This window comes from Antechinus flavipes, chromosome 4 (genome assembly GCF_016432865.1).
Source record: "Antechinus flavipes isolate AdamAnt ecotype Samford, QLD, Australia chromosome 4, AdamAnt_v2, whole genome shotgun sequence".
NCBI lineage: Eukaryota > Metazoa > Chordata > Mammalia > Dasyuromorphia > Dasyuridae > Antechinus > Antechinus flavipes.
This window is the reverse complement of record NC_067401.1, coordinates 17225692-17249748: the sequence shown is the minus strand read 5'-3', so window position 1 is coordinate 17249748 and position 24057 is coordinate 17225692. Positions and strand designations below refer to the sequence as shown.

The 24057-nt window shown below is 46.4% G+C and overlaps 1 protein-coding gene across 1 annotated transcript in view; it reads left to right on the top strand.

Moving 5' to 3' along the window:
• Positions 1–3809: 3809 nt before the first annotated feature.
• Positions 3810–24057, top strand: part of STX1A (syntaxin 1A) — a 35354-nt gene continuing 15106 nt past the window's right edge. Inside the window, exon 1 of the mRNA XM_051991921.1 lies at positions 3810–4144. Coding sequence (XP_051847881.1) covers positions 4115–4144 — 30 coding nt within the window. The 5' untranslated portion in view covers positions 3810–4114. The remainder of the gene's footprint in view (positions 4145–24057) is intronic.

Below are 24057 nucleotides of genomic sequence, written 5' to 3'. Positions count from 1 at the left end.
CAACTTCAGGACAGAGGGGAGAAAGGATAAGTACCAGGGATTAGGGTGTGGGAAAGGGATCAGCGCTTAGGAGATCAGAAATATTGTCTTTTCCCAGGCTTGGGAATCCCTAGGCTCAGCTCCAGGTCCCCTACATGGGCCCAGAAAATGAGCGTGGCCAGTTTGCCAGGTGATAGCTTTGTTGCAAATAACACACCACAGGGAGTTTCTCTCTCAGCTGCTGAATAACCTTTCGATGCAGTTTTATTCCTTTCTCATAAAATATCGGTGTACAGGATAGAGACAGCGAAACACATGGAGTCAAAGATCATGCCTAAAGGTATGGCACCCACAGAAGGCTTTGACATGATCAAAGGGAAGTTCTTAGGTGAACTCAAACACACACATCCCTTTCCCCCTAAGCCATGTCTTTTTACCTCCTCCAAGCCCAGGAAACAGAGATCATCTCCTCCAGGAAATCTTCCTAATTATCCCTGCCACACAAACAGGACACATCTGAGGTAGTCAGTCCAAGGCCCATCTGAAGAGGAGTCCCTTCCACCAACATTCAAGACAATCTGACCCCCAGCTTCTTTGAAGATTTCCAGTAAAGTCTCTATCTCCCACACATCTCTCCCCCTCCCAACCCTGCCCCAGACAGTTTATTCCAGGGGTCCTCAAACTATGGCCCGTGGACCAGCAGCACTTGAGGGCGATTATCCCCTTCACTCAGGGCTATGAAGTTTCTTTATTTAAAGGCCCACAAAACAAAGTTTTTGTTTTTACTATAGTCCTGCCCTCCAACAGTCTGAGGGACAGTGAGCTGGCTCCCTATTTAAAAAGTTTGAGGACCCTTGGTTTATTCCATTTTGGGATAAAGTAGCACTAACTCTTAGGAAGTTCTTCACACAAACCCAACTCTGCCTTTCTGCCATTTCATCTACTATTCCTCATTCTACCTTCTAGAAGTGAACAAAACAACCAAATTCCCATGCATATGGCAGCCTCTCAAACACTGGGAAGCCATTATTAGATCTCCCTTAAGTCTCTCTATTTTTTTTTTCCAGACTAAATGTCCCAGTCCCTTCATGAGTCCTCATGGAGCATGATCTCCAGGAGTTTTCCTCCACTGAACAATCCTTGCTTTCAATATCCTTCAAACCTAGCACCTAAAAGTGAATCCAAGACTATAATTCAGCACCTGCCAATGTCAAAGCATAATAGAACCCTGATCTCTCTGGTCCTGTGCATTAGGACAACCCTAATGCATCCTTTAAAAAAATAATAAAATAGTGTTCACTTATATGGCTATCCTGGGGCACTGTTAACTTATATTGCGCTTGCTCTCTAGTCTTTTAACAAACTGCTGTCAAGTCTTGCCTCCTTCATCTTGAACTTGGAAAATTGATCTTTTGAAACTAACTAGAATTTTTTCATTTATCCTGATTAATTTAATCTTCAATTTCAATCAATGGTCTACTCTAGAACTTCAACTTTTTCCACTCTCGAGCTCTTTTTGTCCAAGAAATTTTTACATGACCCCAGATATATAGATATATAAAATAGAAACACAAATCAAACATTTATTGATAATAAATCATAACTTCACGATCCCCACATTCTATGATGTTTTCCCATTTGAGATCTCAACCCACTCAATTTGAGAAGCTCTGGTCTAGTCACTTTAGATCTTTTTGAAGCCTGGCTCTGTCATTCATTTTGCTAGCTAACCCTCCCAGTTTGATGCTATCCATAAGTTCTGATTAGCAGACCATCTATGCCTTTATTCAAGTGAAAATGCTGAGCAGCATAAACTCAAGCAGAGATCTTAGAGCGACTCCCCTAGAGACCTTCTTCCAATGTGGAAGTTAACAAATAGTTAATAATAAATAACCTCTCCAATGTGGTTAATAATAGCAATCGTTGATAATAATATTTATTAATTAAATTAATAATAGAGCATTAATAATAGCTCATATCTATAAGGCATGTTAAGGTTTGTGGACCATATTAAAATAAAAGTTGGTCCTTATAACAAAGCTGTAAGGAAGCTGCTTTTTATTATGTCCATTTTTTACAGATGAAGAAGCTGAGGCTGAGAAATTAAATGACTTGCCCAGAGTTAGACTGGGCAGCTTAGGTGGCACAATAGATAGAGCACTGAACCTGTAGCCAGGATGATCTGAGTTCAAATCCAGCCTCAGATACTAGTTGTGCAAGTCACTTAATCCTGTTTGCCTCAGTTTCTTCATCTGTAAAAATGAAATAAAGAAGGAAATCATTCTAGTGTCTTTGCCAAGAAAACCACTGGTGAGGTCATGAAGAATCAGTCATTAATAAAATTGCAATAATAACAATAGTAACTACACAGCTGCCAAGCGTCTGAGGAAGAATTTGAACCCAACGAGGTCTTTGGGACTCCAGGCCCGGCTCTCTAGCCATCGTACAATCCAGCTGCTCTTTGGGATTGACCATTTGATACATTTCTGGGCCACCTGAATTTCCTACCTGCTAGGCCACATCTAGACCGCAAGATGCAGCAGGAAAGACTTACTTCCCTCCAATACTGCACACACATTTTGTGTGGAATATTAATCTGTCTGATTCTAAAGTCTATTGATCATTAGTCTGCCTACTCCCATTAGGTGGGAGGATCTCTTGGGTAAGGGCCACGTCCTTCTCTGACCAGAAGATTTTAGGAGGGTGGGAAGTGGGTCCCCTATTCCTCTCTGCCTGCCCGGGCAATGCTGGGCAGGGAACCGGAGGCTGGGACGGAGAAGGGCCAGAATGCCCAATGCCATGAATTGTTTTAATGCGCCTCTCTGCTTAAACAAATGATGAGACGTCTTTGTGTGCCTCATGCCAGGGCTTAGAGGGAGGACGAGAAAAAATGGGCACGGCCCCAAGGCTGCCATCGGCCTCTGGGAAGAGAGCCAGGACCGGACACGTAGGGATACAGGGAAGGGGCACAGAGCCAAAGCAACACCTTGTCTGCCCTGGGTGAGGGAGGCCATTTGGCCGGGGAATAAATGTCTTTGGGGCTTGAAGTCGAGACTGGGTCCAGAGAACAAAGCTAAAAGCTCACGCCCCTGGGGAGGGTAAGGCCTGAATGAGGAGCTGGCCCTGAAAACAGATGGTCTCGACTCCATTCCGTAAGCAGGGAAAGGGGAAGAACTGGTACCGCGGACAGAGCTTTTAAAACTCTCTGTATAATGTTTGTCCCGTAGTGCTTTCTCAAGAAATAGACTGATTGAAAGAGCTGAAGAAGACTCCGGGGTTGGTCCAAAATGTCGCCGGCGCCTGGGGCAGCCTCACCACCGGGATGGGGCCTCTAGACTCCCTGCTACCAGGACCAGGGAGCCTGGAGAAGGAAACGTCGCCGGGAAGGGACGAACCATAGGATCTAAGCCCCAGAAAGGACCTGTAGAGTCATCGAAAGCATCACTTAGTTTTACAGGTGGGGAAACTGAGGTTCGGAGACGTCCAAGTAATTTGCTCAAGGTCATGTGGATTCCAGGTCAGCTGAACCCCAGCCCCTGAATAGCTCTTTCCAGGACCCAGCCCAATACAAGGAGAAGGCAGGTACTGTATCCTGTCTGTGGGGTCCGGTTGTAGGAAAGGTGAAGGGACGAGGTGGGGTCCGTGGGACAGGGAGGACTTGAAGGGGGGAAAGTAAGGCAAGGGTCCCCAGGGCGGACACGAGTAAAGTGAGATGGGTCCCAAGGAGAGGCTGCTGGGCACTGGGGCTGGGGAAGGTGGACGGAACAGGAGATGGGGCGGGGTCGAGGCCGGCAAAATAAGGGGTGGGAGCTAGGCTGGAGCCCCCGGGCGCAGGGGCCCCGCGAAGGGAGTGCCCGGGCGGGGATTCCCGGGAGCAGAACGGCTCTCGGAGGGGGCGTGGGCGGGCCCAAGCTCTGGGCCGCTCCCGGGAGGGGCGGGGCCAGGGCGGGGTGCTCGGGGCCTGGGTCCCCGAGAGAGGGTCCCGGGGGCCGGGGCGGGGCCGGGGGAGGCGCTGCGCATCTGCAGGGCCGCGGTCGCGCATGCGAACGAAGCCCAGACGGCTGGAGCCGCCGCCACCGCTGCCGCCGCTGCTGCCGCCCCTGCCGCCGAAGCTGCCGCCTCCACTCCCGGGAGCATGAAGGACCGGACCCAGGAGCTCCGCACGGTGAGTACGCTCCCCGAGCCCGGCTCCTCGAGCCCAGACGGGGCGGAGCGCGGAAGCCCAGCCGCCGGGGCTTCGCTGCGGGACACGCCCAGGGCGGGAGCTCCGAGGGCGGACGCGCCCCCCTGCCTTTCCCCCGAAAGGGTGGGGGAGCTCCGGGAAGCCCCCCCAGCCCCTGCTGACCTTCCCGAGACTTTGGTCTTCGCTCCCCATTTACCCTCGAACGGGGGGTGGCTGCCTCAACCTCCCTAGAGACCCGAAGAAACTTTTCTTTTCTCTTTTTATTGCGGGGAGAGGATTCTGGGAGTGACGCCTAGGACTTTAGCCCCCAGACTCCGAGGGCGCCCAGTCTTCTTAGATTGCCTAAAGAGGGGTGTTCTCCTCGAGCCTTCCTCTTCCCCCACTTCCCTGCCGAGTTCAGGCTCCCGGAGCTGTCCGAGGTGCTGCCCTCTGGGGCTGGGGGATGGGGGAGGGATTGGGAGAAGGGAGGACCAGACTCAGCTCTTCGGGCCTGGGGGAGGGCAGACAAGATGTATGTGCCAGCCCAGGGCGAGCTCCGGAAACGGGGCTGTCTGCAGGGAGCGACTGTCCCTGGATTGAGGAGGAGGGGGAGGGGGAGAGAGGGGGAACCACCTGGACTCCCTCATCGGTCTTGCTACTTTGTATCATTAAAAGAGAAGGGGGAGGAAAAACTCGGGGAGAGCAGACCCCCTCCTCGCAGACCCCTTGCTTCCGTTCTCTTCGGCTTGGATCTCACTCGGGCTGAGACACTTGTGGCTGCTGGTTCCTTCTCCCTCACATCCTCTGCCTGCTTTCTGTGAATTGGATTCTCGCCCCCTTGCAGTAAAGGGGGACACGTCCCTTACTGTCTTCCCCCTTGGTCACCTCCCACCACCGTGTGCAGGGGCTCCTGGGACCTCCCCCTACTTCTGATTAGCGATTATACGTGCCTCTCCGCCCCACCACCCCCTGATTGTCACCAGTTCCCACAGCCTCTTCTCTCCTGCAGCAGTGCCTGGGGTCTTGAGCCTTCTTCTGAGCAGGCCCCATCCTGAGGGGGTGGAGGGAAAAGGAAAGAGAAATTCCCTCATCGCTGCCATTAATAGGGGACAGGGACAGCCACCTGCCCAATCTTTCCCCCTCTGTACTAACATTCGTCTTATTTCATTGTCCCTGGGCAGATTCTTTTTTTCTTTTTCCCCCAAATTCAATCTGATTTCCAAGCTGTGTTTCTGGGGCTCTGAGGTTCCCTAGTACATTTGTCCAGGTCCTGGTAGTGACATCTTGCCCTATTCCAAGGCTTCTGGCTCTCTCGAAATCAGAAGAGGGTGGAAGGAAAAGCTTTGTAGGTTGGGAAATTTTCCAGAGTGCAGCCCTTCAATCCCTAATTCAATTTGGCAAATATTTATGGCATGCCTACTGTGTGCCAGGCCCTGGACCAGGTGCTGAGGAAAATAAAAGGATGACTAAGACAGGGCTTCTGCCTTCAGAGCAACCCCAACTGCTCAAAGCTCTAGAGCAGGGAGAGTCAGGGAGGTGTGCACCTGAACCACATTGGAGAAATAATCACCCGGTGCTCCATTATCCAGGGCCTGGTTAATTGTACCCCCTTGTTTTCCCCACCTCCGGCCTCTTGGCCTTTTTGTTCATTTCTTTGAGTGTTCGTAACTCTGTGTGTGTGTGTGTGTGTGTGTGTGTGTGTGTGTGTGTGTGTGTGTGTGTGTGTGAGAGAGAGAGAGAGAGAGAGAGAGAGAGAGAGAGAGAGAGAGAGAGAGAGAGAGAATGAGAGGGAGAAAGAGAAAGAGATGGAAGAAGGGAAGGAAGAAAAGAGGGAGGGAGGGAAAGAGAGAGAGAGAAGGGGGAAGGAAGACAGAGATGGATGTACTGGGGATACCAAAGAAATGTAGAAAGGAATGTCTATTCACATGGTAATGTCTGTTCACATTGTGTTGAATGACTTGCCTGAATATGGGGGTTAGATGGGACTCAATTTCTCTGAATTTGGGTCTTCAGGGAAGGCATCCTAGCAATAAATCCAGAATAATGAAACTTCTCTGTTCATCTGTCTCTGGCAGTTAGCACATTGTACTGAAATATGGTATGGGAATCATCATGCATGTATTGCCACTCCCAATTTCAAGCCCTTGAAGCCATAATTAGGACAGGAAGCCTTTACCCTTAAGAGTAGACTCATGCCCAGAAAACCAGACCAGAAGGCATTGTTGAGGATTCAGGCTTCTGCCGTAATTGGTTTCTAGCTCTATTGCCTCCATCCCCTTTCTTTCAGAGGCTGCTAGCTTGCAGCTTGGAATCATGAACCAAGTTGGAGACATTCATTTTTCTGCGTCCAAAGAGATTTTATTTGTACTGATTTGAGAGTCTAAGTGCTTCCCCTCCTCCACCCTACCTCAGAGTCACTCTGCTTAATACCAGTTCAGGCCAGAAGGAAGCTCATGGCTAGAAGATTGTACTCTCAACTCTGAAAGCCAAGGATTTAGGGAGAAGTGGAGCTCTTTATCCTTCATCTTGACATTGGCTTTAGGAATGGCTTCTCATAGAATATCCTGTTAAAGTCCTATCCTTATGGTAAAGAAAGAAAAAATAAACCCTGATATCTTGTAAACTGTATCTCTGACCCGATCTATAGATTAAGCCATCGTTTAAGCCACAGATTAACCCCTAACCCCAGAACCCCCATTAAACCCTGGGCACAGACTGACTCTTAATCCTGGGAATTGATCGACCCCCTATCATTGACCACAGGCTTACCTGCTGTCTCCCAAATAATCTCACCAATCCTTCCCCATTGACAACAGGTGAGATTAGTCAAGAGTGTGGATGTTCCAGTCCAGTCCATCACTGCTGCTGTAGGAACAACTTAGTTTTCACATTTAGCTGATGGAGAAGAGGGGGAGTGTTATTAGGAACCCCAGGAAATCTTCATTTGTCCATGTTTTTATTTTTTTGGTGTAATTCCTGGTCTTGACAAGATCCTAGAGAATACAAAGGAATATGTCTTCTCCATTAGCTTTGAGTATAAGGACTTTGCCTCCCTTCATCCGAAATCAACTAAGGACTCTCTGCTATCAAATCCAGGACTCCCAAAGTCGAGGAACCTGGCTCTTCCCTCTGGTACCCCTTGCCCGGCTCAGGGCTCTCTAAATGGTAGTACCCGTGTCTGGGAAGGGATGGAGAAGCCGCCCTCAAGCATTGGCCCTTTATCTGTGCCAGGGGCCTGTTCTAAGTGGCTTGGGATTTCAGAGGAAAAAGATGTGGTCTCTTATGTTGTTAATTCTCTAAATACTTCCCCAGCCTGGGTTTGTGGTTGTCCAGGAGTTTCCTATTTGTCTGTTCAGTGGTAATTCCTGAGAGGAGGTAGACAGCATTAGCTCATGGATGAGTAAATGTATAATGGGCTTATTTTTAGGCAAGTCCTTTGACCCTTCACAGAAAGAGATTGTGCTTACACAGCTTACACATTGAGGGGGAGGAGGAAAAAAAAGTCAATGGAGAAGTTAAGAGGAAGAATTCTTGGACATAATAATAACCAGCCTCTATATCTCTGTGCCCCAGAATCCATGGCTAGATGATGGGCATCCATTCTGCACTCTCCAGCCTCCCAATACCTTTCACATCCATTATTTTGTACGTCCCTATGGGTGACATAGGTAGGTCAGAGAAAACAAAGAACCTCTTATTTGTGACTGAAAAACTGGGGCACAGAGGTTAAGTGAGTTGCCCAGGATTATACAGTGAAGTCAACAGAGAGAGGTAACAGAACCTTCCCTGGTTGTTCTTCCTAAGCACACCCACTAAGTCCTAGACAGATTGGAGCTCTGTGAAATCAACTAAGCAAGCAACTGGCATTTATTAAGCACCTACTATGTGCCCGACATTATGCTAGTCAGTGAGTATGCAAGGACAAAAAATGAAAACAAAGGGGTAGGATTCAGTTACCACTATGCTCCATTCTGACTCAGTGGTCCAAATCATTTGCCAGAGTCCTTGAGAAGGCATTGTGAGGTATTGGTTTACCTGCCATCTCGGGGAGGGGATGGGGGAAAGGAGAGGAAAAATTGGAACAAAAGGTTTTGCAATTGTCAATGCTGAAAAATTACTCATGCATATATCTTGTAAATAAAAAGCTATAACAATAAAAAATAAATAAATGGATAATTTTTTTTTTAAAAAGAAGGCATTATGAGATTCAAGGGACAGGATGAGACATACTTTTTGGACAAGGACAATTTGGGGATTTGTTTGGTAGCATTGTACCTTGTGTGTTGTGTTCCCTGTTGATCATAGAAGGTGAATGTTTTAGGGCAGCCCATCACTGCTGCTGGAGAAATGATTTAGGAGAGGGGAAGAGGGAGAGTCTGAGCAGGAGTTTGGAGCATCATCTTCCCATGGAAAGTCTCCACTTGTTCATTTTTTATTTTCTTGGTGTGTAATCCTTGGTTTTGGCAAAATCATAGAAAACATGCAGATAATCCCTCTTTTCAAAGGAAAGAAGGAATGGGAGAAAATGTTTGTTAATTGAAAAATAAATAAAATCAACAAAAAATAACTAAATGTGGTACAGTGGGAAGAACAATAGGTTTACAAGCAGAGGCCCCAGGTTCAGATCTCAGCTCAGCTACTTACTGTCTATCTTTCTGGGTTGGACTACAGAGTCCCTTCCAGCCTCAAATCCTGCCCCTCACCATGACCAACACCTCTCTCTCCCTGGCCTTATCTTACTGTTACTAAGTGGACTCAGGAATCCTAAGGCCTCATTTAAGGGACACGGGCCTGAATAGCTGAGATCCCAGAGCCCTGGCTATGGGCAGGAGCCCCTGGCCATCTTGCCATCTTGGCTTTCTAGTTCATTTGGGTCATGCAGAATCTTCTCTGGTCCCTGCCTTCTTCCAGCATCCTCAGTGGTTTATGCCGAGTATTGCCATCCTCAGCCTGGGAAGCCAAGAGCCAGAAACCAAGGGGTCAAAAGCAATGGGAGCTTATTCGGGGAAAAAGAGCCTCTGAGTAGCTGCTGCCAAGAGGCAGAGGTTCCAAGCTGGCCGGCCACAGATTTTCTGAGTAACCTCCAGCAAGCCACCTTTCTGTCTGTTGTCTAAAGGGTGAGAAGAGGGCGACTTTGGAGGCTGGTAATCTGGATTCAAATCTTACTTCTGTAACCTTGGACAAAATTCTTAATCTTTGTGGGCCACAATTTCCTAATCTGTAAATGAGGTTCTGGACTCAGAGGCCTCTGAAGTTCCTTCCAACTCTAGATCTAGGGGAGGCAGAACTACATGTGGATTTAGAGGACCTGGATTTGAATCCCAGCTCTGAAACTTTTCTTCTGAGAACTTCTTTGGGCCTCAGTTTTCTCATCTGTAAAATCCGAGGGGGAAACTAAATGCCCTCTAAAGTCCCTTCTGATTCTAGATGTAAAATCTGTTACCTGTGATTCATAAAATGTAAGTTTTGAACAAGATAATGAACCTATCTGGGTCTCAGTTGCCTTGTCTGTAAAATAAGAAGTTAGAACAAAATGACCTCTAAAGTCCCTTCCAGATCTAATTCTGGAACTATAAAACTATAAACTATAAAATGTAGCAACCTTGAACAACATAATTAATCTGTCTAAGCCTCAGTTTCTTCATCTGTAAAATGGGGGACAGGAAAAATGTTGGACTAGATTACCTATGAGGTTCCACCATCTCTAACGGGTAATGAATAAAGTTCAAAATCCTTTCACAAGTACTTGACCCTCCATAAGCTGAATTCTGTCAACCTTATCTCTTGCTGTACTCCATTCTTCTTACTCCCAGAACTCTTGCCTTTTCTTTTTATTATACCTCACTCTAATAGAAAAGACCTACATCTCTTTTTATGCACCAATCCACATCCCACTCACCATTCAAGTCCCACCACCACCATGAAGCCTTCATTGATTACTTCCAGTGATCAATGATCTCTTCCTACAATGACCTCTTCAGCAATTACTGTCTGATCTTCACATTTAACACTTAGTATAGATTGCCTTACGTAACAAATTAATTGTTTGTGGGTATATTTTATCTCCTCACAAGATTATGACTTCCCAGAGCATATTAATCTGGTATTTTATAGTTTTTTCCCCCATTTCACAAAATATGAGCATACGATGAAGGGGAAGGCAAGTCGTGATGTCTGTCTACAAGTATTAGAAGGATTGTTGTGAACAAGATAGATTAAACATCCTCTTCTCGTTCCCCAGAGCGGGGGAATCTCAGAAGCAACAGGAAATTGGAGTGGGGAAGGATCTGAGAAAATCTAGACCAGGGTGGATGGAGAGATGATAACCCACAAAGGAGAGAACGTAGAAAGGCTAACTCTTACATTGCATCCATTTTCTCTACCAGGAAGAATGGCCTTTGAACTGGAAAATGATTAATAAGGAGATGAAACCAAGATAAATAAGGAGATAGGAAAAGAAGGACCAGCTGTCTAAGATGAATCCAGATCTTCATCCTCAGGAAGTACCCTGAAAGAACTTGCCAGGATTGATTAAGGAAACAGGAGCAGGACCTCCCCTCCCCCCCACACACACAAGAAAAGCAAATGTCTAGAAATAGTGATAGTTCTTTGAAATGGAATTTTACAGTGATAAATGTAAAATCTCATACTTTGGTTCAAAAAATCAATGTCACAATCACAAGAGGAGGAAGACGTGGTTTAGGCGGCAGTTTATCTGAAAAATATTGGGGTTTTAGTAGGCATCAAATCTAGTATGAATCAGTTTGGGATATAATGGCAGAAAAAAATAAAAATAATATGGTTGATCACAGAAGGCTGAGTATTCAGGGGCCTAGGGAAGTGATGCTCTCATATTCTGCCTTGGTCAGACTACATCTTGATCACCACATTCAGTTCTAGGTGGTTAAGTGGAAGAATATACAAATGAGAGCTACCAGGATGGTGAATGACCTGGAAATCGGTTTTAGGAAATGAGGGTGTTTAGCCTGGAAAAGAGTAGTCTTGGGGGAAGGATGTGAGAGCTGTCGTCAAGTATTTGAAGGATTATCATAGGGAAGAAATATTTGATTTGGTCCCAAGAGGTAGAACTGGGAACAGTGGATTTGGGCCTAATGTAAAGAACTCTCTAACAATTAGCTCTATCTAAAATGAAATGAACACTAGGGAGATGGGTTTCCCTTCATGGAAGCCTTTGAGCCCAAAAGCTAGAGGACCTCTTGGGGAGAATTCAAGAGAGGCTATTTTTGTTTGGATCTGGGTTGGACTCAACTTTCTCTAACAGCCCTTCCAATGCTGTGTTGCTGACAAGAGTTGGAATCAATGAATAAAACCATACTACTATACCTCAGGGAGAATAATCCCCGCCATACTTCCCTCCCTTGAGTTATATAAGAGGCTGTGCATAATGTGCGCTAATAAATGTTGAATGAATGGATGAATAAATTAAAGAATGACTAGAAATAGTGGTAGTTCTTTGAAAAAGAAAACACGATAGAGAAGCTACATCCTTCATCATAATGAGGGACCGTTGGTTCTGGGCCAAAGGCGGGAGCCATCTCTACTCTCCCACTTGTAGTTTGTTTCCTGACAAGGAGCCAGTCTCCAGCCGCCATTACTTAGTCAATCAATCAATAAGTAGTTATTGATCATGCTCAGTATTGTGAGGAATACAATATTAAAAATATACCGGTTCATTTAACCCTTTCAGTTTTCTAGAGCCGCTATCCTGGAAATATTGCTATGAAGAAGGTAATGAGATTAATATTCTCCCTGTTTTAGAAATGAAAAAAAGAGCGAGAAAGACAGTATGATGTAATGGAGAGGTGTCAAACTCTGCAAAACTCAATGCAGCCTGAGCCAGATTAAAATGTAATTGGGAATAAACAAAAATACAACAAAACATAGATAATGTTAATGTGTGGTTTTCTAAGTCAGTAGCAGGGGAGCCATCTGTTTATATTTGAGTTTAACACCACTAATGGATGGCAAGCCATCCCTGAAGGACCTGAGGACCTGAGTTCAAAATTTTTCCTCCAACCTAAATTCTTCCCATCTATCTGGTCTTGAACAAGCCACTTAACTTGACCTCAGTTTCTTCTTTGGTAAATTGAGGAAAATGGATTGAATGACATGTAAGGTCCTTTCTAGCTAAGAATGAACATAGATTATCCACAACACACAAAGGGAAGCGGTGACTAAAAAAGACTTTTTTAGTTTGAAAAGTTACAGGGATGGTGAATGGAATTAATATAACATAGCAAAGAAAGACATATTGATTTGATTATGATTGCAAATCTCTGATCCCATGATGCTCCGCAAGCTCTTTCCTAGTTCCAATTTATCATCCCATGGTGAGCTCAGATCCCCCAATTCTAGATCTAGAAACAGTTCAGAGCTGAGGAGTGTCATGTTCTCAGAAGGAAGTACTTGATCTGGATGGAGAGAATGGAAGGACTTGAGTTCCTTCCATGACAGACAGATCCTGTTTGAGGACAAGCACTGAATGCAGCAGCCCGAGGAAGGCTTGGATGTGCAGTTCGCTCATCTCCTTTTCCCTCTCTTCCGCCACCCCCTTTTCCTTTGCCAGATTTGGAAGGAGATGGAAAGCTTATTTATAAAAGTCACACTTTGAGAAGGAGCTGGCACATTCTCTCAGTGTTCCACAGCCATGGACCCAGTTTCGTTCTTTTGTCACAAATTCCTTCTTTTTCACCCTTTTCTTCCTCCTACACTATCCTCAGCTAGAGACTTGAGAGCAAAGGTTACTTTTCCTGTTTTACAGGTGAGGCAAGAAGGCTTCCCATTGGACCCTAGGTTGAGTGGAAGCTAAGGCTCGTGTAGCAGTACATCCTATCCAATAGAAGAAGCCCATAATATAGGGGAGTACATGTTTATAGACTTAGGGTGAGAGTAGACCTTAAAGGCCATCTATTTCAAACCCCTCTTTTTTTTCTTTTTTTTTTTTTACAATTTTTATTATAGCTTTTTATATACAAAACATATGTATGGGTAATTTTTCAGCGTTGACCTTTCAACTTTTCTGTTTCAACTTTTTTCCTCCTTCCCCCTCCCCCCTCCCCTAGATGGCAGGTAGTCCCATACATGTTAAACATGTTAAAGTATCTGTTAAATACAATATACGTATACATATTTATATAGTTGTCTTGCTACACAGGAAAAATGGGATTTAGAAAGAAGGTAAAAATAACCTGGGAAGAAAAAACCAAAAATTCAGGCAAACAATAACAGAAAGAGTGCAAATGTTATGTTGTGGTCCATACTCATTTCCCAGTGTTCTTTCTCTGGGTGTAGCTGTCAACCTCCTCTTTTTACACAAGAGGAAAATGGGAGTCAACAAGATGTGATTTAGCCAAGAAAGTAAGAGAAAGAGCTAGGATTTGAACCCAGGTCCTCTGACTCCAAATTCAGCATTTCAATAACACCAGAACACTTATTTAGGAGGAGTTGAAATCATAGCTCTTCCCCACCCCAACTCAAAGCCAATTAGACCGATTCTCTAGCAGAACTCAGCCAGGGCACCTCCCCAGATAGAAAATTTCCGGGCCATTCAGCTGCCACAAAAGTAACTTTCCATCGTCACCACCAGAGATAAGGATAAATCCTTGAGGGACTAGGGCCCTTGGCATAAGATGAGGTGCGCACGCACGCACACACACACATACACACACACACACACACACACACACACACACACACACGTGCAATAGAGAAGTAAAGAGCTAAGGGCTAAAGGAGCATTGTGAAGGTCAGACAAAGGAGAGGGCCAGGGCATCCAAGAAAGGCTGCCTGGACAAGATGAGACAACTCAATATTGAATAAAAGGTCAAATTTGAACAGGTGCTTGAGGATGTAGAGCATGGGACTTCTTTTTGTTTGTTTGTTTTGTTTTGTTTTTCCAGATTTAGTCAATTTATTTACATTTTTTGTGTATATCTGAGCATTACACAATTACATTTTCTTATTTTCTGATGTAAACAGGTACCTTAAACAGAATTTTTTTTCAAAATTATGAAATTAGGTACATCTGAAATGCCACATAAGTGATCCACAAAGTGTGGGGTATATCCTAAAATTTTAGGAACAGCCAATCAGGACAAAATCTGACCAGTGGCTGGGACTTCTGAGAGAAGGTCAGCTCCAACAGAACAAGGACTGTGTCATTTTTGTCTTCATATTCCCAGCACTTAGCACTTTCTACCTTTTAGATAGGCGATGTAAGGTGATGAAAAGATGGAGTCTAAGTGACACGATAGTGCACAGAGGACCAGATCTGAAAGCGGGAAGACTCATATTCCTGAGTTTAAATCTGACCTTGGATACCTAGTAGCTGTGTGCCTTAACCCTCATCTGAAGAGTTATAAAATAAGCTGGAAAAGGAAATGGCAAACCCCTCCAGTATCTTTGACAAGAAAACCTCAATTAAGGTCACAACGAATCAGAATGGCTGAGCAATCACAAATAATGAAAAGAGACGCGCATTTTGGAGCCAGAATATAGGAATTTTTGTCCTCTTTTTGCCACTTATTCTTGTAAGATCTTAAGCAGTCATTTAATTTTTTTGTAGTTCAGTTTTCCTTTCAGTAAAATGCGGGGTTGAGCTGGGCAACCTTTGAAGTCCTTTCCAGCTCTAGATCTAGGATCCTATGAGTTTAGGTGCTTCATAATTGATATGATTGATGGGAAAGAGTAGGAGGTCACTTCATGAGGGAAGGCAAAAAGGCAGGAGAGCAAGTCCTACCAACATAAGGAGGATAGACTCGCTGGCCTCTAAGCTCTCTTTCGGCCCTTATTTGACATTTAGTTCATATTTTGAAATTAGCAAAATGCTTTATTTCTGTTATCTTACTGGAACTTCACGGCACAGGTGAATTTATCCTAAGTTTACAAATCGAGAAATTGAGGCTCAGAGAGGTTTTGCTGTACAGCTAGTAAGTATGCAGCCTCTCTTATGAGGAGATAGGGGCTAGACTGAGTTTTTCTTAATGAAATTTCTTAATGAAATTTGATCCCAAAGCAGATCAGCATTTTTGATGCATTTTGTGCTCTTAAGAGATGCCTGGAGTCCTAAGCAATTCAAGTCACACAGCCAGGATGTGTCAGAGGCGAGGTCCCTTTGGCGCCATTTTCTTTCCACTTTTCTGATTTTTATTAATATGATTGAAGGAATGAACTCTATGCCATGTTTTAAACAGAGGCTCTCTGGTGGCCCCCAACCTAGTACTGGCCCTAAAACAAATCTGCTCCCCCACTAAGTGATCAAAATGAGTGGTCCTAAATAAAGAAGGCAGTGAAGGGCTCCCCGAGCCCTTGTCTCTCTCCCCTTCACCCCATGTTATTGCATGCAGGGTACCCTCGAGCGCCATGCAGAGAGTATGGCTGTGATCCCCCAACTCTTAGTGGTTCCTAGAATTTTGGAAGAGGAGGAGGAGGAGATGTGTGAAGGGGAGCTGAGAAATCTGCTTCCAAACAGGGCTTAACCTAGACTTCCATGATTGCATCAGTGGCCTGTGGTCAGGGTCTGGCCAAGGCTGACCTGATAGGATTGGCTCCTACTTTTTAGCCAGATTTAGAAAACAAATGGGAGTGAAAAGATGGCTCAGTTCCCCCTCCTTAGAGTCTAGAATGGGGTGTTCCATCCTGCTACCTCTTCCCCAACATACCCTCTCTGGATTCTCCCCTTATTCTCCCTCTTTTAGATTGCAAATTCCTTGAAACCAGGGACTGTCTTTTGCCTCTTTTTGTATCCCTAGCATAGTGCCTGGCAAAAGAAGTGTTTAAGAAGTGTTTCTTGACTCACATTTCCATGTTGATTAAACCCTACATAATCAGCTCCCCAGTGCATCGAAAATAGAGTTCAATTTATAGTCCACTTATGGCCTTGCTGTGGAAATTGACTTCCCCTCTCTGGGCCTCAGTTTTCCCATCTGCAAAATAGGGTGGCTGAATTGTTTTTGCCCTGATCAGAACACATCTGGAGTATTATATTCAAATCTAGAGGTATCTAGGTAGTCTAGTGGATAGAGTTCTGGATGTGGAGTCAGGAAGACCTGGATTGGAATCCTATCTCAGACACCTGTCAGCTCCGTGCTCCTGGATGAGTCATATAGCTCGTCTGCCTCGTTTTCCTTCTGTGTAAAATGGGGATAGCAATAGAACCTACTTCCCAACTTTGGTGACAGAATAAAATGAGATAATAGTGCAGAGTAACCTTCACCACAGTTTTCTAAACGTTAGCTTTCCTGACTATCCTGGGTGCCATGTTTGGGAAGCCCATAGACAAGACCATTCAGTGGTCACAATAGAAAAAGACCTGGAGAACCGGCTTCCTTTCATTGAAAGAACTGGGGATGTTTAGCCTGCAGGTGGAATGGGGGAGGGGAAAGGACAGATGAGATTTCTGCTTTCAAACATGCACCATTGTCTTATGGAAGAGTCATGGGATGCTCTCTGCTTGGCCCCAAGGGCCAGAACTAAGGACAGTGAGTGAAAGTTATGAGGAAGCAAATTTAGATTTCATATAGGGAAAACTTCCTAATAATTAGAGCTGCCCCAAATGGGAAATGGTTTGCCTGGGGAAGGAGGAAGTCCCCCTCACTAGAGGTCTCCAAAGTGCTTGTCACTTAGGGAGATGCAGGAAGAGGAGCAGGTGGGTCCCAACAGCCTCCGAGGTCCCGTCCAACTCTAGGATTCAAGAATTTTAAAACAAAATAAAATAAAAAAAGTCGGAGACCCATTATTTGTCTTCAGATAGTCTTTATCCAGTTTCCTTCCTCAGCATGGTCCCATCTCTTAGAGGGAGACAGAAAGATGGAAAGACAGAGAAAGATGGAGAGAGAGAGAGAGAGAGAGAGAGAGAGAGAGAGAGAAACAGAGAGAGACAGAGAGAAACAGAGAGAGACAGAGAAACAGAGAGAGAGAGAGAGAGAGAGAGGAGAGAGAGAGAGAGAGAGAGAGAGAGGAGAAAGAGGGAGAGAGAGAGACAGAGAGAGAGAGAAAGAGAGACAGAGCGAGAGAGACAAAACCTGTTGGGTTTCCCATCTGTTCTATTACTGTATCTCCTCAGGTGTGTGGTCCCAGACTTCCATGAACCTCAGAAATGAGACAGGCTAAGAATAGAACTTGAGATTTCATCGGAGTCACCTCTGAGGCAATGCCCTCCATTAATGCAGGTTGGCACCTTGCTGAGCGGCCTATAGTGCTGAGAGATGAAGTACCTTTGCCCAGCTGACAGGCGAGAGGGTGGGACTTCCCCCCAGGTCTTCTCAGCCTTTGGTCCCAGACCATGATGCTTCTCCATAAAATTAGGAGGGAGTAGAGAGGCTAAGGCTTCTGTCACTGCAAGGGATTTACCAGAACAAAGAGAAGACTCACCTATGGGATGGGAGATCTGAGCTGGGATGCCCAGGTTGGCCATCAGTGAGAGAGAAGAGTAGATGCTGTTCCTCCATGATATCCTCATTTCCTTCCCTCATGCCTTCTCCTCCAATGACTCAGGAGATTTGAATTCAAATCCTGGCTCTGGTACTTAACCATCTGTATTCCCTTCTCTGAGCCTCAGTTTCCCCCTTTTTAGAACTGAAATTAGACTTTTTTTTAAGCTCAGTTCTAGTTTTTCCTTCCAGCTGAAGCCTTGCCCAGCCCTACCAGCACCTTCTCAAATTTGCTTTGTATCCCTTGTGGAAAGATATATTTCCATGTTCTGTCTCCCAACTAGATGGTGGCTCCTTGTGGATTAGGCAGGGGCTGGGAAGTCTAGTACCCAGAAAGCTCTCAATAAATGCTTGTTGATTGATTTATTGATAGTTCCCTGGTGTCTTCTGTCACCAGGACTTCAAATGAGCAAGATTGAGAAACAAGCAAGCAAAGATAGGTCTCCATTGGGAGGGATGGTCGTTGGAAATGGAATTAGTCATGGGATCATAGATCTAAGATTGGACTTTAGGCTCAGAGAGACTCTAGAGCTAGAAGGGACCTTAGAGATCATCCAGCCCAATTTCTTCATTTTACAGATGAGGAAATTGAGGCCCACAAAGATGATGTAACTTGTCCAAAGTCACACAGGTAGCATCAAAATCAGGATTCAAACATGTCTTTAACACCAAAGTCAGCTTTTTTTTTTGCAATTGGGGCTAAGTGACTCGCCTGGGGTCACACAGCTAGGAAGTGTTAAGTGTCTGAGGCCAGATTTGAACTCATCTCCTCCTGACTTCAGGGCTAGCACTCTATCCACTGTACACATTTAGCTGCCCCCATCTCAGCTGTCTTTACACCATATCACCACACCCACTGCCTCCTGATTTCTCTGGAGCCCTCCCCCCATCCAGGAAGTCAGTATGAACTACTCCTAGCCCTGGGGTTTTGAGGGGGAGGTCAAAAAAGTGTGAGCGAACGTTCTGGAATCCCTCGGCACCTTCTCTTTGAGCTCAGCTCCACCTTCCCACAGTCCTGACCCATCTATTTGCCTTCTGTGCTTTTTTTAATTGGGACTTTGATTAGTCATTAAAAAGGGTGGGGGAGGACTGCCTGGTGACAGAAGCTCTGGGCTCAGCACCATCAGCTGGGATGAATCAATCTGTCCAGGACTGACATCACCCAAAGGGAATCATCCCTGGAGTGCTGGCAACTTCCTTCCTGCCTCCTGCAAGAATCACAGCCTCTCTGAGCCCGGATTCTTAGAATCCTCCATGCCCAGAGCCGGAAGGAATCACAGCAGTCACCGGGACCGCTCCCTAGCTGCCGAGTCCCGCCCACAAGGAATGGGCCTCTTTTTTTTTCTCCAGCCATCCCCCATTCTGGAGTTTGGACCCCGGTGGTCAAAAAGCCCCTCCGTATGTCTGACCCAAATATTCCGGGGCCTGTTTCTTTCACAGCGAAAATGATAGCTAAGCATCTTCCTCAAAAATGCCTCAAAACCATAATTGGGTCATCTCTCGACCCTCTCTAAGGAGGCAGAAAGAAAAAAGGGCTGGCTTTGGAGTTAAAGGACTGGATTCAAATCCAAGCACTGCCATTTTTACCCGTGTGATCTTGGTTTCATGAGCCTCTCTGAATATCAGTTTCCTCATCTATAAAATGAAGGGATTTGATTAAGGATAGTGAGATTGGAATATGAAGACCTGGATTCAGATTTCACCTAAGACACTCATTAGCTTTGGCAAGTCACTTAATTTCTCTGTGCCTCAGTTTTCTCATCTATAAAATGGGTACTAGCTGGCCTCTAATATTCCTTTCCCACTCTAAAGTTGTGATCCTGATCCTTTGTCTGACTCTCCCTCCTAAACTCCCCTTTCCAAGATGTGCTCTGGCTCCAGGTCTTCTCTAAAGAACTCTCAGACCCTTTCACCCTGTCTTCTTGAGCTGATTTTCTAGCCTCTTTGCTTCTGATCTTATCTGTGAGCACCAGCACTTCCCTTGCCTCCCCATGTCCAGCTTTTGTGCTCCTTTTTTAAGTGTCATGATCAAAACTGAAATCCCTAAAGCATTATGTGTGTATAAAACATATGAGAGACAGCCTGGTTTGATGGACAGAGAGCCATCTTTGGATTTGGGATAGATCTAAAGCTATCCTGGGTCTCACCTCAGTCTCATCCTGACTGAAGGAACTTGGGCAAGTCAGTGTTCTTTTCATTGTCCAGTGCCCACCCCCCCTCCTTTCTGGGTCCCGTCCCTCCATGCAGCGCTTCGTTTCCCCCAAGTGTCCCATGATCTCACTGGCCATCTCTCCAGTGAGCTGATAAACATATTCCAACAGGAGTGTGGAGGGGGTGGGGGGGTGGCATTCTAGACTGTCTAGATCTGAAAAAGACAGGAAATAGAATCTAGGTCAACTTCTTCCCCCTACAGAAGAGTCAGCTCAAGTCTGGAGAAAGGAAGGGGCTTACCCAAGTCCACACTGAGAGCTAGAGCTAAGGCTAGGAGCCAGGGCTCCTGACTCCCAATTATTTCCTTTCTGATTATATCAGGCGGCCACAAAATATTGTTTTCCTCATGCATTCTAAAAGGGGAGTCTGGGGGCAGCATTCCCAAAGGAGTGACTTTCTAATGGTGGAATTTCGGGCTCGTGGCAGATGGTGGGGTAGATATTTTGAGGACAGGGGAAGCTTTTCTCAGGCCTCTCACAGCTTCACATGTGGGTGGCCGCCTACTCTGCCTACACATGGAACTGTCCTGTCTTGTTGCTCTCGGTATGTCATTCCTCCCCTCAACCCCTCGCCATCTCCATCTTCTCTGTCTGTGTCGTGTGGTCCCAAAATAGCCATGGTACAGAGAGGAAGAGCAGCAGGCATGGGGTTAGATTAATTTTGGCACCAGTCAACAGCACTCCCGGGCAGCCTGCCTGCAATGTTAGACTGAAGCTCTCTACCTAGAATGAACCAAAGGCCAGAGGCTTCTCTGGGGGTGATTCTGTAGAGAGGGTACAAATTAAGCAGAGGACTGTGGTCATAGGTCATGTGTGTGTGGGGGGTTAATTAGAGCTCAATTTGTGAGCAGGTCTAGAGGTCAGTCTAGGGCTGGGGGCTCTGCTTAGGGCAACAGTGGGGTTCCCTCCCCCACCAGCCCTGCCCCAGCAGGACCCAAGGAATACTAGAGCCACTGGGCAAATCAGTCTTCCCCGGGAGATGTAGGAGCAGATCTTCTCAAACATCATCCGAAAGGCATGGGAGACCAAGACATGGCAGAAGCCCTTGGTGCTGACATCTGGGGCTAATTGTGTGTGATAGTTTTTCTAGAGCCTTTACTGGTTTAATGTAAGACTCGGGGAGCAGAGTATGGCTTTATACCAGAAACAGAGGCTCAGCACCAGAGACAGGGGCTCAGCACCAGATGCAGGAGCTCAGCACCAGAGACAGGGGACTCAGCACGAGATTCAGGGGCTCAGCACGAGAGACAGAGGCTCAGCACGAGAGACAGGGGCTCAGCACCAGATGCAGAGGCTCAGCACCAGATGCAGGGGCTCAGCACCAGAGTCAGGGGCTCAGTGCCAGAGACAGGGGCTCAGCCCCGGATTCAGGGGCTCAGCACCAGAGACAGGGGCTCAGAGTCAGGGACAAGAGACCAGCTTCAGAGATGGGAGCTTAGCAGCTGGTACAGAGCACTAAACATTCTGGATGAGAGTTCAGTACCACGGACAGAGGACTAATTGCCAAGGGTGCAGAGGGAGGCTCCAGACTTCTAGAATAGAACGCTCCTGGGCCAGATCCTTTGCTCCCAGCAGACATCTTTTTAAAATAAGTCATTTATCACGAATGCCACTTGAAGCATCTTAAACAATGACGGAACCAATTGAATATATATTCATAAATGTTTTAAATGACCTTCAGGATAAGTATCCAATACATATTTTGGAGCAGAGATTCATAGCTAAAAGGGACCTTAGATTTCATCTCAGCCAAACTTCCCCTTCTACAAATGAGACCTCATGAGGGCAAATGATTTGTAAGGGGCAGATCCAGGGCTAAAATCTGGCTTTCTAACACCAGATCAGCCTTCTGCCCATCACTCCATGCTGTCTCTCCTTCCCATCTAGAGCCATTAGCTTGGCTATGAATTCCTCCTTTATATCCCCCATCTCTTAGCTCCATTTCCCCACCCACCACAACTCATGTCTGTTTTCCTCTCATAGAGTCAGGGTCCCTGGGGGCATAAGAAACTTTTCTTCCATTGGGCACCATCCCTTTATAAGTAGCACCATCTTTTTCTCCTCCTTGGCTTTGTGCCTCTTAGCTACATCCTCAAGTCAGCTGCATTGATTTCCCTAATTTGATCAATCCTTCCCCAGTTATATGACATTTTCAATTTTTTATACTTTCTCAATAATGTTTCTTTTCTATAAATTTTTATTGGAAGATTTAAAAAAAAAAAACATGAGCTTCTAACTCCTTGAAATGAGAGAAAGAGCCAAATTTAGTCACAGAACTCAACTTAAATCTAGCACTTTCACTTACTATCCATGTGACTTTGGACAAGTCACTCATTTTTCTGAGCCTCAGTTTGCTCATCTGTAAAACAAGGGAGTTGGGCAGCATGGTGACTCATATCCCTTCTTTGAATGGATGATCCAGTGATCTTGAGGAACTTGCTTTATTTGGGGCAGAAGAAAGAGGCAAGGCCATCTTTCTCATTAAATTTCAGGAGTTAGAGAAACAGAGTCAAGAAGGATGTAAGTCGTGGGTCAGTCCTTCTGTGAGTCAGTTACTTTTACCTAACAAATTGGCCAGCGATCCCAGACACTGACCACAGATTGAGCCCAGACTCCTTAGCCCTGCCTTCCCAATCCTAATCCCAAATCCTGATCCCAGACTGAGCACTAATCCTCTCCCAAACCTTGCTCACCTCCCCAGTTATCTCCTAAGCATGAGGCAGGAGGGAGAAACCAGAAGGTGTGAACAGCTCAGTGAAACCCCTCCCACTGCTCGAGAAACAATTCAGCTCACGTCTTCCCAACGGTGTGGAGGAGGGAGGAGGAGATGGGAAGAATCCGACACACCTGTGCTCTTTCCCTCTTTGGGAGGCTGGGATTCAGCTGGGCAGCCTTAGGGAAGCACCATGGGAAGGAAAACCTGCCCGCCACCCCGATGCCTGATCTATTCCTGTGGCAGGACCAGGGCCAGCTGCGTAGGGGTCCCATTGTCCCCTGTGACGCAGCTGCCCAGCCCTGCTTTGTCTACCTCGGCCCCAGACTATCATTATTCATTCTGGAGAACAGAGCTGCCTGTTTCCTGTCAAAGGTCCTCGCCACTCCTTTGTCCTGATCTAGTCGCTCTCTCCCTCCCTTGGAACAGAGAAAGGAAAAGTAGGTACAGAGGAGACCAGGCCGGGTCCTCTCTGGGCCTCTCTTTGATCCTGACCAAGGAGGGTCTGCTCTTACCTTCTTGCCTCAGTTTCCCCAGGAAGAGATTAGCTGACCTCTATTGGGCCAGATCAGCCCCGGGAGAACTAGGTTCAGTGCTTGGAGATCCCCCCAGCTTCTCAGTCTGTGGGGTGCCACATAGCAGCAGCAGGGCTGAGTGAGGGGTTTATTTTAGCTGCCGTGGGAGGAGCCGTGACAGCCCAGCAGCAGAAGGCTTGGAGTTGTTTCACACCCGCTTCCTTCACCAACTTCAACTTCCCACCTCCCACCTCCCTCATCCCTCAGCCCTCCTCCTCAGCAGCTTGGACCAGGAGTTCCAGTTAGCCCTGGCCCCTGCCAGAGGAGTCTGGCAGCCATCCCTTGCGGGGAGGGGCAGAGATACCCTGGACTGTGAGAGAGCCATCGCTGCCTCCCCCTTCCTCCGCCGAACCCAAGAACGAGCAAGAGCACTGCCAGTGTTCTCTCCTGAGTCTCATGCCAGTCCACAGGCATTATTACCTCCACTTAACGGATGAGGCGACTGCTAAGGTCACAGTGTCAGAGGCAGGATTCAGTTTCCCTATTCTGCAGCTCCAGAGCAGAATCCTCCCTATGATTCCTGTGACTCACCTGCCAATCAGAAACGACCCCATTCAGAACGATGAATGATACAATTAGAAATCCGGTGGGGTCTGGGATATATTCCCTTCTGCCTCCCCTGACACTTGGGCCTGGCCCAAGAGAAAAGAAAATGGGGTTTCAGCCCCTCAGCTCCATCCCTTCGAGCGAGGGAGTGGCTCAAGATCCTGCTGGAAGATGAAGGGGCAACTGTCAGGGATCCTTACAGAACGAGTCCCTCCCCCGGTCATTGCTCCCTGTCTTCTGAAAACTGGGATGACTCCCCATGACCCTCATGGGGAGGGTGGAAAGAGTGGAAGTTCAAAGTCTCCTCAAACTCAAGGGACCCAGTGGGACCCTTGAACAGCCAGTCATGGGCAGGGGCCTCCAGTGCCAGGGTCTGATGCTTCCCCGTGCCAGCTGTGCCCACCCCTCACTAGGCCTAAGA